This window comes from Phaseolus vulgaris, chromosome 7, assembly GCF_000499845.2.
Source record: "Phaseolus vulgaris cultivar G19833 chromosome 7, P. vulgaris v2.0, whole genome shotgun sequence".
Taxonomy (NCBI): Eukaryota; Viridiplantae; Streptophyta; class Magnoliopsida; order Fabales; family Fabaceae; genus Phaseolus; species Phaseolus vulgaris.
This window is the reverse complement of record NC_023753.2, coordinates 27,641,964-27,656,208: the sequence shown is the minus strand read 5'-3', so window position 1 is coordinate 27,656,208 and position 14,245 is coordinate 27,641,964. Positions and strand designations below refer to the sequence as shown.

The window sequence follows — 14,245 nt, the reverse complement described above, 5'->3', positions numbered from 1 at the left end:
TATAATGGTTGTGATATTTGTTGTAATGGTTGTAATATTTGTTGTATTTGTATGCTTATAACTAACTAAGGTCTGATATCCTTTTCTCTTTACGAGAATTATTCCTTAGAATTCATTATCTGTTTACTTATAGCTAAATGTGAGAGTGGAATATACTTGAAATTCTTAGTCTTAGAAGAGATTAGGAAGGAATAGTTTGTATACTCAATTTCTAAATAATATAATACTAGATGGTTTAGTGTTTTACTTCAATAACCTACTTGTTACTTCAAAACTTATCGTGTATTGTTTTTTCTTTAATTTTGATTAGATTTGCTTTCTTCGAAGGAATTAGTTAGCATTTAATCAACAGAATTTAATTTATCCTTAAACTTATTTTCCAAAAACAATTCAAAATGGATTCGTGTAGATTAGAATAGTTCAAACAATAGTTTAGTTTTAAAGAGTTGAAAACGATTCAGTTTATATAAAAATATCCAATTTAGTTTGCTTAAACCATAAAAACAATTTAATTCAATTCAAATCAAATGAAATATATTTTAAATTTGGAACAAATTTTATAGTTAGATGCAATCCAAATTGTTTTTCCCAGTACAAAATAAAATTGAAGTTGAAGATCAAAAACATTTATGAAGAATTTAAACTAGTAAGTAAAAACAATATAGGAGAAATAAATTAAAATAAAAATACATACATACATACACAATAGTAAGTTAGAAAGAAAGAAAGAAAATATTCACAATTTGGCGATTTCAATTGACTTTTGAAGAGCTTGAAGAAGGCTCCTCATAATTCTAGGCTCACCTGGTGGTACCTTATCTTTCAAGGGACCATTTCTAATGGCACGAAACATTGGAGCAGAATTTTGATTTGATGGAGAAACCAAGCAATCAATATACACAAGAACTTCAGTTTTCCCATTCTCAATAGTGATAAAACCCAACCTAGCTCCACCAGCTATTTTGTCCACCTGAATATCAAAAATCATGATACAAATATATGCCATAGATTATTGCAGAAGAATGCTTGTTGTGTTTTTTACGTTTACGACGTGTGTGGGAAATCACCATAGTTCTCCAAACAAATTATCATTTCAAAATAGGCTAATAATGAAATCCATTAATGAAATACCTTGAGAGGCACAGGAAGAGGCAGATTCGCTCCCTGGCAAAGGCTATTTGCCCACTGTCACAGTACAAGGAAAAAACCATGTAAAACAAAAGATACCAAAACTGTAAACTAATATTCACTTGAATTAATTAAAACTTTAAACTATTTCTTATTCCTTACAGATAATACTAATTTTAGTTTCATTATGAACAAAATTGCATCTCATCTATTTAGATACATTCTAAATTTTGTTTGTTTACCTGAAATAGCAAGGAATCGAATCGCTGAAGGTCGGTATTCGAAGGCAGCTTCACCGTGCCAAGAGTGACTCCGTCGTCGGTGAGGCCGTCATTCCTGGCGGAGGCTTTGAGTAACGGCGACGGCGTGGCGGCGAGATGAGTGAGATTGTGAAGCTTTGGAAAGGAGTAGCTGGTGTGGTGAACAGAGAGGAGAGAAGCGGAAGAGAGCGGAAGGTGGAAATGAAATCCACTCATCCGTCGCCACACACTCTGCCTTACACTGCCACATGCCATCATCGCCGCTCCTCTTCCTCACACTTCAGGGGAAAATGAAATGAGTAGATAATGCTTCGTTACATTCATTTTGTTCTCGGGTTTCAGCCACAGCCACAACAAACTTTTAAAAGAAAATAAAATAGTTTTTTTAAATTATAAATATCGGTTAGATTTAAAATTAATAAAAAAATAAAAGAAAAAATAGGTGTTATATGCATAAAAAGCCACGAAAAGGAGCACACGAAGTAACGTTTAAGCAAAGTGAGAACAATTATTTACTAATCAGAATTAGGAAACTCGGGTCAGATGCAACGTACTAACAAACACAAACCACATTTTCAATAGAATAATTCCCATAAAAAACATGAATTTATTGTGAGTAAAATATTATTATATAAAAGAAAAAACTTATAGATTAAGGATTTCTTATTTATTACAAGTGAATAATAAAGCATGTTATGAAGATTGAAGTAGAACAGGAAAATAAAATCTAACTTGTACTTGTAAGTATACAAATATAAAAAAATACAAATCGTTCATAGTTTATAACATTGTAACTCAATCATTAAACTCACCTATAAACTGATCAATATTTCAATGCGTCAATTTTCAACAATCAATAAAAGATATACCAGTATGGTATTGATGGAATAGTCAATAACAATATTAAATTATATTGAACATACAAACATTTAGACGTAACAATGAATAATTAAAAAAAAAAACTTAATGAGGTGGTGCAATTTAGCCGGCAAAGAGTGCAATTTATGAAAAATTAATAAGTATGGGCTAGCGAGTTTGAAATATCCAGCTCAACTTGTATTTTTTATTGGGTCGACAAACTAACTAGATTTTGATTAGGTGTATATGTAAAAGTACTGAAATATCCTTAACAAAAAAAAAATTAGTTAAGTGAATTCACCCAACAATTTCGTTCTCGCACCCAACAGCCTTTATTCTCGCACCCAACGTAGCATTCGTCAGTGTCACCTTGGTTTTGTTGGCATTTCTCCTCTACGATAGTAGAGCTTGACTTGAATGACCCTTTGAACGAAGACGAATCAGGAGTGCGAAGGTTGTCCATTGTTGTGCTAAGTAAGACATCATCTGTGAGGGAGTTCGACGACAACAATGAACGAAGGCACCGAAGAAGACAAGGTCAGTTTTAACATGCGTGTGCATTGTGGATAGTTTTAGGCGGAAGTCATTTTTGACTTCTGGATATGCTTGTGCATAAGGTATTTATGTGCTGCGAATGGCTTCATCCAAAAGGGTTTGCTTATGAATAAGTTTTGGATACTAATGTCCACATCCCCAAATTCAGAACACATACATCATCATTCTGGATACATACATCCAAAATGCATAACCCTATTCCGGATAATGATATCCGTAAGCTACTTTTACATTATAGACATGGGTGTCCGGAAGCTTCAACTGCAAATGTTAAATACTTACGGATTTTTACATTCGGAGTGACTAATAATGAATTCTAGACACCGACATCAGTAAGGTAATAACCAGGCTTCCGGATAATGATATTCAAGACCACCTTAGCTCGAACGAAATGCGAAAAACCAGTTTAAATGGATTCTTACCTCACAACATTGTTAACCGAACCTTAGCCTGAAAACGTCCCTCCACAACCACACTAAAAACACCTCCTCTCTGCAGCTCAAACCATCACCAAAACAAAACCAAGTTTCTCTGCACCTCACCCTACACAGTTTTTCAAAATAAAAAAAGATAATGGTACAATAAGATTTTAGAAAGTTTGCCAATCAAAATTGATTGGGTAGAGCAAGCAATTGCCCACATATGGCTGAGACCACATTTCCAACCCACCATCTGGCCTAACCTACCACCACATTCCCCATATGCAACAACAAAAAGAAAGCACACCCATATACATAGTAAACCTAACACAAGAGTAAAACATTAGAATTAAATGGATCACTTTTAAAAATAAAAATAATTAGTTATTATATTAAGTAAATTAAATATTATTTTATAAATTAAAAAATTATTAATATTTAAAATAATTTTTATTATTAATAAATAGTTTATAATCTAATATTTAAATAATTATTAATTTTATAATCTAAAATAGTTGATAATTAAGTTAAAATATTGATAACTATTTAAATATCTAATTTATAAATTTTATTAATAATAAAAATTACTTTAAATATCAATAAGTTTTTTAAAATTTAAAATAGTATTTAATTTAATTAATATAATAATTAATTATTTTTATTTGTAAAAATAATTTTTATTTAACAATTATTTGAATGTTTCTCCACCACCACCTTCTTGCATCAGAAGACCACACCAACATTCTACACTTGTAGGTTGTGTCACCGTCATCCTTGAGTACCACCTGAATTTTCATTAAATAAAAAAAGTGCGAATAAAAATATATTTTAAAACTCTCTTTTCGGAATATTTTTTGGATTTAGATTTTCATAACATTTTTTGGAATATATTTTCAAATTCTGTTTTTTTTTTAAATTAAAGCGTTTTTTTTTCATTCAAAAGTTGTTTTTTTAAAATGAGTTTTTTTATTTTCAAACTCTGTTTTGAAATTTTATTTCCAAAACATAATGATTTATTATGGATATGTTTTTTCAGAATATTTTTTTTAATTTTATATTTTCATTTTCAGAAGAGTTATTTTAGAAATTACTTTTTATAAAGTTAATTTTTTTCGTTACTGAGTCCAATCTTTTTATAAGGTGAGTTACGTCCAATAAGTTAAACAAATTCATTTTAATTGCAATATGGAAAAGTAATTTTATAAACACAATATATTTTTACATATTTTGTTAAGGATTAAATATGTTTTTCGTCTTTGTATTATAACATAAAATTATCTTTTGTTTTTGTCTAAATTTTATATTATTCACATGTTTGTAGTAGAAAAATAATTGAAATAAGTTTTTTAATATATAATTGATTCAATTTTAGGTTTCGCTTCATTAACCTATTGAAAGTAGTTATAGTGGATATGAGTCTCCAATAAAACAACAACGAATTTAAAAAAAAACTAACAATGTTTTGAAAAAAGTTAACAATAATTTTCCATATTAGAATGACACATTCTAATTATTTCAATACTATAGGTACTTTGATTGTCTAAAGTGTGAATCCGAAACGAAAATCAATTTCATATTATAGTATAAGAACGAAAAATATATTTAATTATTTTATGAATTATGTTTTTTTTATGATGTAATATTTTCTCAAAAAAGTTTTGAAAATCAAAATAATATTAATTTATTACCAATTTTGTTAAACAAATTTATTTTGATATATCTTTAGAAATTATAACATGTTATTATGATATTAGAAAAATCAGTAAAATATATTAAAAAAATAAGAAGTGATGATAAAATAGGATTAGAGAAACTTTGGATGGTAAAATGCATAGTGTAATAAATGATAAAATTAAATAAGTAAAACATTATATAGAAATCATCATCTGTAATATTTTTTAGTGTATATTATGTTGTGTAAAATATTCATAGATTAGTTTTTGGAGTATAAAAGCATCAAACACTCTAGTGCTTGAGAGAGAGCATTGAGATTCATTTTCAACTTATTTGTGTGGAACGTTGTCCAATGTTTGCACAATGGCTTATGCAAATCACAAGTTCATAGAATATTCTCTTGTTGCTTCCATTATAATCAAAGCAAGCCTTATGCTTTAAAACACATGAATGCTGCATCATTTCTTTTAACCTTTCATTTTTGGACATATCCTCTTCAAGCAAAAAATATAATACTTCGTCTGTAACTTTTTCTAATCTCTATATGTTTTTCATCACCAGTATTTTATGCAGAAAATAGACCAAGTTATTCCATGTAATTCTTTGTGTAATAATTTTTATATAAATTAAGCATCATTTTAATTTTTATTATTAGAATACCTACGTGAACTTAGTTAAAATCAAGAGAGTGAGTTATTAATTGAGTTTAAGTTCCATGTTTCAATTTTTTTTAATTTATATTTATTTAGATTGAAGATTACACATCAACTATATATAATTATATATAATGCCATCACATAATATATATAGGTAGAAGCAAAAATTTAATTTTATAAATCGATTTTATAAAAAAAGTAAATTAAATTTAAAACTTATTTTTTAATAATTTATTTATTTATAGCTTAATATACTAATATGTTGTATTATTAAGCTTTTCTTAATTTTGCCTCATTCTTTTTAAACTTTTTAATAAGGTTAATTTTATTTTATTTTAAATGAGTTAATGTGATTTTTTTTTCATGTTGATCTAATGAGTTAGTTGTGAATTAAAAAAGAATGGAGTGATAGTGACGAAAGAGGTGAAGATGTCAATATTACCATTATTTAAAAGCTTCATGTGTTTTATTTATTTATTGTAGTTGGCTACACTATTTTGCCTTTGCCTAGACTTCAATTTTATTTGTAATGAGGAATAAATGAGTTTATAATGACCTAAAAAACATTATTAATTTTTCATATTTTATTTAATTTAACATTATATAAGTATGGTATAAATTAAATATGTTTAAATAATATTGAGGGAATCAAGATTAGAGTTACTCATATTTTTCCGTAAAGGGAATGCGTGTGCTGATAAGTTGGTTAATTTATTATTTATTTATAGAAAATCTTTTCATTGATATAATAGGCTACCATATAGTTTATTCTTATAATTCTTTATGAGTATTTATAGTATATCTATGTATAATTTTTTTTAACATATGAGTTTTAGTTTAGTCCTCCTATATTTTTTTGTATTTTTTTATATTTTTTTTAATAATATTTTTTTTTATGTGATGACAAATAATTGTTGTTACTTGATATGTAGACATAACTAAGATGTAAAATTACATAATGATGCCTAACATGAAAGCTTTTATTTAAAAATAATAATAAACTTATGATTAAAAATGTTAGGTCTCTATCTTCATATAAATTTATTATTTATATTAAGACTATTTTTAAAAATATGCAATCTTAACTTTATAATAATAATGTGTAGTGGATAATCATAATTGAGTTATGTAATGTTGAAGAACTGATATAATTTCCAAAAGGGTGTTAGAAACAACATTAGATCTGATGTGATATTTCATTTGTATGACATATACTTATGATAAATCGTGTACAAACGAAAATCATTTAAACGGATATAGCTAAACTATTGATAGTTAAATTTGGGGAAATGCTACCATACAATTATTAGAGAAAAAGACATATTACTTTTATATTAAATTGGTAGAATCAACAAAAATGAGAAATTTCCTTATGATATTTTGTATAGCTTTCAGTCACTTTCTACCGAAGATGAAATAAAATATTTTAGATGATGATAAAACTTCAATAGTGTGTGTTTAAAAAAAAATTAAATCTTAAAAATTGATAATTATTGAAAGTTAGTTACAACTTTTCAGGTTCTAAAATATTTTATTAGGTTTTATATATTTTTTTCATCATCATTAGTATACGTTTGAATAACATATTATAACTTAATAATTTTACTAGAGTGGATGATATATTTTGGGCATATATATATATATATATTATGTAAATAAATTATAACGTAAACTCCAACACTTCTTTTGCATTAAATTACTAATTTAGTCATTTAAAAAATACAGTTTTTTAACTAAACATTTAAAATATATTTAACAAAATGTACATTCTGATATTACTAACAGACATAAATATGATAGTACGGTCATTTTAATGTCCTTAGTCATCTAAGTATCTATTTAATACTTTTAATATTTTAAAATTACATTATAAATAATTTAAAAAATATTAAAAGAAAATTAAAATATTACTATTAAAATATATGCTAATTAAATTGTTTGGCGACTAATACACAATAAACAATATGTTTGTGTTTCTACTTACTAAGTAATTACGATTCTTTTGATACACTTAGTGGATTTGGGTTATCATAGATTTTTGTATATATATATATATATTTTATTTTATTTTTTTATATAGTAGGATGTATATTTTTTATTGATAATTTTTTTCAAGTATTATGTATTGAGATTTTGGACAATATAAACGATTTATTTAGATAATTTATCTAAACGGTCTAATGAGATACTATGTACAAGTTAATGTTTATGTTTTGATAATAAAAAAATATTAGAATGCCCTTTTTTTTATTGAAATATCTAAATAATGTCTATACAACTGTAATATTAATATTATAATACTTGTTAAGTGTATAACATAATTCACATATCATTAACATTATTATTAATAAATCTAATTGTAAAATGAGTAATTTAATTTAATTTTTAATTAACATACATTTAGATTACTAAGATCAATTACTAATATTAAACAATAATTTAAATCAACATTTTCAACTTTATAATTCACTATATAATAATTTTCAACAATATTTTAAATTTCGTACCAAAACTATTATTTAATATGATTTAAATTAAAAATCATCCAAACTTTACATCTCACTATATTATAATTTAAATAAACATCCTGAAACATTTATTTTAACCTTTTATAATTTAAATATTTGTATGTTAGCATAATTTTAAAATATTTATTAATTACCATTATTATTCATAATTATATTTTATAATATTTTTAATAATACTAAAGAGTTTAAATTATATATTAATAATTATTAATTATAAATTTAATGCTTTATATGTTTTATTAATTTTATATTAGCATAATTTTAAAATAATTAATTATTATTGTTATGCATAATACAATTTATATGTTTTCAAACAGTACTCAAATCAAATTAAATATTAATAATCATTCATGATAACCACTTCATTCTTATTAAAATATTTGTTAATATTTTAAAAACTTTATATATGATTTTTTAAATTAAATAAATATATTAAATACAATTTTTAATAATATGAAATTTTATTATTTCAATTTATTAAACATAAATCAGGAAAACTGAAAAAATGACACTTGTGTTAATAAATGATTTCTCAAAAATCTCATTTCTGTTTGTCAACACTAATTAATTAATTATAGTTGACTAAATAAAATTGGAGATCATTTCCTTGGGTATTTCTATTTTGTGGGTTTATTGAAATAACATGACCTCCTTTGTTGATTTTTATTATTGAAAAATGGATTAATATCCTTTATACTCCTATCTCATATTTTTTTTTCCTATTTTATAGATAATAAGGATATTCTTATTTCTACACGTAATTCCAACATTCTTTCAGAAGGCTCTTAAAAGTTTCATCCCCTAATAATTTTACCATCAATTCAAAGGAATATCTTTTAAAGGATAATCATATGAAAAATCTAACTATATATATATATATATACAGAAGAATTGAATTAAAAAAACCTAGTTGTAAAAGTTGTGAGAAAATTCATAATGATTTAATGTATGAAGTGTGAGAGTGACCCTTTTACCCCTTACACTGACAGAAGAAGAGTGAAGGGAAGAGAATGATGTTATTTAATAGTAGTATTTATGGTGATGCGTAACAAGACAATGATCCAGATCGAAACTTTGGAGTTTCCTATCTCCACACTAACCTACTCCGACACTTCCCACCACAATGAACTTCGGACCCATGTGGGACCCACGCAAACACGAGCGTGGACGTCGCGTGCACACCTTGGAGCGTATGACATAACCTCATTGGCGCCTCGGTTTCAAACGTATTTTGCTGTTCCCTGCTACTCCCTCCACCTCCTAACACCAAAAAAGAGGAGATAACAAAACAAAGAAGAAGCAGAATAAGGTGAAGCACAAGAGGAGAGAGAGTGAACGAAGGCTTATTTCAGAGTTTTCCCAGTTACACGCACCACTTGGTAACGGCACTTTCACACCTCTCTTTGTGCTGTGTGTTGAGTGTGCTCTTCAACTCTTCCCTCCCATTAAAAAAAAAGTTTTTTTTTTTTTTATCTGGGGTGTTGTTTGTGATGGCAGTAACAGTGTTATGACTCGAGTTTCTGTGGGGGGAGGGTGTTAGTACATTTTGGCTTTCTGGTTTTTTGGATTGTTTAGCTTTTGTTTTCTTTCTCCTCCCGTGATGTTTCTTCCCATTTTTCTCAAAAAGGACGAGCCATCGTTTTCTGCCTAGTGTTAGTGTGTGTTTGGAAGAAGGAAAATGGGGACTTGTGTGCACATGCTTCTTATGGAAAACCATGATACTACTCTCTGGTTTTCCGGTATTGGTTCAAGCTAAGAGTTTTGTGTTTTTTTATACTGTCTTCTGGTGGTTTGTTCTACGTTCAACAACCTTGGTAAGCTGTTCGCGCTTTCTCTTTGCAATGACTCAGTTTGATTTTAAAACGATTTTTGTTTTTTTCATTTCAGTTAGGATATTTTGTTTTTCTATTCTTTTCGGATCAGCTGTGATTTGGTCTTAAGTTGCACATAGATCTGGGTTTTGTCTCTCTTTTGTGTTGGGGGAGTGCGGAAAGTCTGTGTCTTTCCTCCATTTTTCATTCTGGGGTTTATCGTACCGCACAGATTGAAAAATGGGGAATAAAATCTGCTTCTATTTTCAGGAGACATGTGTTTAATTTTGACAAGTCTGGGCCGGTTTCCATGTTAGAAAACAGAATATTTTTTTGCTCTTGAAACATGAAAGAGCTGAGAAATTATAGCTGTCTGCTAGCCTACCCAATCATTGCTAGTTATTATTGTTCTGTTGAAGACATGATGGGTTTGGAAAAAAATGGGTTGCATTTTAGTTTTAGTGCATTTTATAGGATGCTTAAAGGGGTTAACATTGTGGTTTGTTGCTGGTCAATGGGGGCTCAAGTGTAACGTGGAACTGTGGAGTAAAAGAGAGGAAAGGTCTAAAACAAATTCGGAAAAGTTGGGAGATGGGCTTGTTAGTTATAATTTTCTAATTGTTTTGGTGCAATGTTTTATTTGTTTTAAATTTGTTTATATATTTGTTTTGTTTTGAAGTTGGTAGGTGGTAGTGGAGTTAGTTTACTTGGAGTTTCTTTGAAGGGATTATGTGCGGTTTGTTTGTTTGTTGGGTTTTTTGTTGAATGCTGATCCCAGGTGGTCATATAATGTAAAGTGCGAAGTGCAAACCATAAACCATTGCCTCTTCTCTCAGTTATAAATCAAATTCCTTATTGTCTTTGTTTCTCTATCAGATTCCTATTACAGGAAGTGTGGGTCAGGGGCTTTGAAGGAGAGGTTCTTTAGTTTAACTTCAAATCACACCTAATCTTAGATTATGCAGACACCAAAATCAAGGTAAGGTTGTCTTATTTTGACACTTTTGCAGCATTTAATTGTTTTTTTATCTCTGTTTCCGAATTCTGCGGTCTTGTTATTTCTGGGATAGAGGGATCTAAATGAGAGAACAGTACTACCTGTTATTTTTCAAATTTGAATATACTATTTAGAGCTCGTGCTTTCCAAAGAACAGTGATGAACTAAACTGGGGCATACACATTTAATTGGAGCTGTTTTAAGAACTCCAAATGAATTCACATTGCGGTAGGTCTGTTCTATAATAGCTAAATATAATAGGGATAACTAGTAATTAATAGGAATTTTTATATTATTTTGTGTCCTCTGCATATTATGGAAACTAAATACCCTTCTAAAAAAACATAATACACTTCATGTTTAGGTTCAATTTTATTCTAAATGTTTGAAAGGGCACTGTTGGAAATAAACTTCTTGATCAACTTTCTGTGTTTTGTCATGATTGCTTTTCTATCTGCATTCTGCATGCGTTTTTATTGCCTTGTGACTGTCTGTGAGCAGAGCTGGTACTTCAGAAGTGCCTAGGAAATGTCCTGCATCTCCTCAGACTGCTCGCAAATTGAAGACACCAAGCTCTGACACTGACTCAGTCTCGTCATCACCAAAACCAGGGAGTAAGACACCAAAAAACAAAAGTCCAAAGGTCACAGAGCGAAAGTCACCAAGAAGTCCAATATCCGAGGTATTGTAAATTATTCCATGGCTAGAAGCCTAAAAAACTGAGTAAACTCATCCTCCCCTGTAGTTACCATTTTAGGTATTTTACAAAGGGCAAAATTTAGATAAAGTTTCACAAGTACTTTTGATACCAATCTACAATCAGAATTGAAGTTTTTTCTTAGTAATTTATATTTATTTTTAATGCAATCTTTTATTATTGAGATTATCTAACTGAAATTCTAGTTTTGATTGAATAATGGTGTAAGAAATACTTGAGGACTAAGTTTTGTCCATTTACAGAAGTCTAAAGTCCTTTGATAATAATCTCTTGTCCATATCTATCTGTATAAAATCCAAAAGACTGAAATTATTGGTAATGTTTTAAATTTTGTTATTTGTTCTATTGCCTTGTCATTTATCATCTGGCTCTAGAAGAAGAGACCAAGTAGGGTTCAAGAATTGGAGTCTCAACTTGCTCTACTTGAAGAAGATCTAAGGAAAACTAAGGACCAACTCAACTCCTCTGAGTCATGGAAGAAGAGGGCTCAGCAGGAGACTGAAGAAGCAAAGAAGCAGCTTCTAGCCATGTCAAAAGAGCTTGAGGAATCCCAGCAACAGCTTCTGGAGCTATCTGCTTCTGAAGAGGAAAGGCTTCAAGAACTTCGCAAGATTTCTCAAGACCGAGATCGAGCATGGCAATCTGAACTAGAGGCTGTCCAGAAGCAGCACTCAATGGATTCAACTGCTCTGGTGTCTGCCATGAATGAAATCCAAAAACTGAAAATTCAACTTGAAAGAGTGCGTGAATCTGAGGCTGTTCATATTAGCAATGCTGAGTCAGATAATGCTGAGATTGAGGATTTGAGGATGGAGCTTGATGAAGCACTGGCTTTAGTGGAAAAGCTGAAAAATGAGTTAAATGATTGCAAGGAATCTGAATCCCGGGCTTTGGAAGTAGTTGCGAAAACTCAAATGCAATTGGAATCAGCAAACAAAACTGTGGAAACAGTCCAGTTAGAAGGTGTTAAAGCATTAGAAGCATATAAATCCTTAGCTTTAGAGTTGGAGCAATCAAGAGCGCAAGTGAAATCATTGGAGGCACTTGTCAGCAAACTTCAGAGTGATTTGGTTGCTCATGCTAGCGAAAATATGTCAGGTCCAGTCAATGAAGTAGAACATGAACATGAACTTGCACCAAAAAATGTAGAAAATGAGGATATAAGCCAGCTCAAATCTGAACTTCTTTCTGCCAAATCTGAAACAGCACAGTTAAAATCTGCCCTAGATGTTTCTGAGGTAAGGTACCAAGAAGAGTATATTCGGAGCACCTTGCAGATTAGAAGTGCTTTTGAACAACTGGAGCATGTGAAATCAGAATCATCTCAGAGACAGGTTGCATTGAATGAAGAATTGAACAAAGCTAAAGCTGATATTGAAGAGTTAAGGGAAAGGCTGATGGACAAGGAATCTCAGTTGCAGGGTTTATCTGAGAATAATAAGATGCTCATGTCAAGGATTAAGGAAAGCCAGCCTAGTGAAGCAGAGTCTGAACATGCAGTGGAGCTCAAAAAATTGGATGCTGATGTGACTAAGTTGAAGGAAAGATTATTGGAGAGAGAGACTGAACTGCAAAATGTGACTGAGGAAAACAATGCATTGAAAATGGAAATAAAGAGGGTGGAATTGGAGAAGAATAAAATCCCTGAAGAGGCTGTTGCTTCTGCTGAAGCGGCAAGGGCTGCAGAGCGTGAGGCTTTGATGAAACTTGGCTACATAACCGAAGAAGCTGATAAGAGTAACAAAAGAGTAACACAGGTAACTGAGCAGTTAGACGCCACACAGGCTGCAAATTCCGAGTTAGAGGCTGAATTAAGGAGGTTGAAAGTGCAGTCAGACCAGTGGAGAAAAGCGGCTGAAGCAGCTGCTGCTATGATTTCTGCTGGGAACAATGGAAAGTTTGTGGAGAGAACCGGTTCACTTGACAGTAACTACAATTCTATTGGTGCCAAGATGAGTTCTCCTTTTTCAGAAGACACAGATGATGATTCACCCAAGAAGAAAAATACCAACATGCTGAAGAAGATTGGAGTGTTGTGGAAGAAGAATCATTAATATATATATATGCTGGTATGTTACAACTTTTTTTGTTTTAAGCTCATCCCAAACTGGTTAGCTTATTGATCAAATGGTTTAACTTCTATTTCTTTATTGTGTTTGTTTACTTTTGGTTAATGTCAGGTATCAGGTGGTGTGTTCACCATTAAGCAATCCTGGGTGGACATTTTTCTTAAGAAGATCGTGTAACACTATTTTGAGATTAAGAAGTTGGAGTAATATTTTGTTGAAGTTGCTATTAAAATGCTGATATTTAGTGGTTCCAGTTACTTGCTGCTTGCTACGGCTTTGTAATTGTGCAGTGAGTGTTTATAATAGACCAGGTCTTACATGTACTTGTTCTTTCTACCAATTTTCATGTTATCACATTCCTAGATCCTAGCAAGTATTAGTGTAACAAACACAACTAGAGGGTGAAAGTTGTTTCAATCTTGTTATCTCATACTGTTGTCATTTCAATATTGTTGATTCATTCATATATGCCCTTTTGTTATTATGGGGATAATTGTTTCTATCAATTATCTCAAGTTTTACATAATAACAAATAAAAACATTATAAAAGAAAAATCTAAAATCATACCTTT

The 14,245-nt window shown here is 29.8% G+C and overlaps 2 protein-coding genes across 5 annotated transcripts; one reads left to right on the top strand and one right to left on the bottom strand.

The window, feature by feature from the left end:
• Positions 1-651: 651 nt before the first annotated feature.
• On the bottom strand, positions 652-1,755 carry LOC137829589 (uncharacterized). Its single transcript, XM_068636428.1, has 3 exons — positions 1,371-1,755; positions 1,132-1,185; positions 652-970 (listed from the first exon to the last, which is right to left on the bottom strand). The coding sequence occupies exons 1-3, from the start codon at positions 1,644-1,646 to the stop codon at positions 737-739; spliced, it is 564 nt and encodes a 187-aa protein (XP_068492529.1). The 5' UTR covers positions 1,647-1,755; the 3' UTR covers positions 652-736.
• A 7,373-nt stretch (positions 1,756-9,128) lies between these two features.
• LOC137829588 (interactor of constitutive active ROPs 2, chloroplastic) lies at positions 9,129-14,120 on the top strand. 4 transcript variants are annotated; one of them, XM_068636424.1, is made up of 5 exons: positions 9,129-9,457; positions 10,766-10,868; positions 11,388-11,568; positions 11,979-13,673; positions 13,785-14,120. In XM_068636424.1, the coding sequence occupies exons 2-4, from the start codon at positions 10,849-10,851 to the stop codon at positions 13,656-13,658; spliced, it is 1,881 nt and encodes a 626-aa protein (XP_068492525.1). In that variant the 5' UTR covers positions 9,129-9,457; positions 10,766-10,848; the 3' UTR covers positions 13,659-13,673; positions 13,785-14,120. The 4 variants fall into 4 exon arrangements, with proteins under 4 accessions (XP_068492525.1, XP_068492527.1, XP_068492526.1 ...); XM_068636426.1 differs by having other exon boundaries at positions 9,142-9,457; positions 11,982-13,673; XM_068636425.1 differs by having other exon boundaries at positions 9,390-9,892.
• The last annotated feature ends 125 nt before the right edge of the window (positions 14,121-14,245 follow it).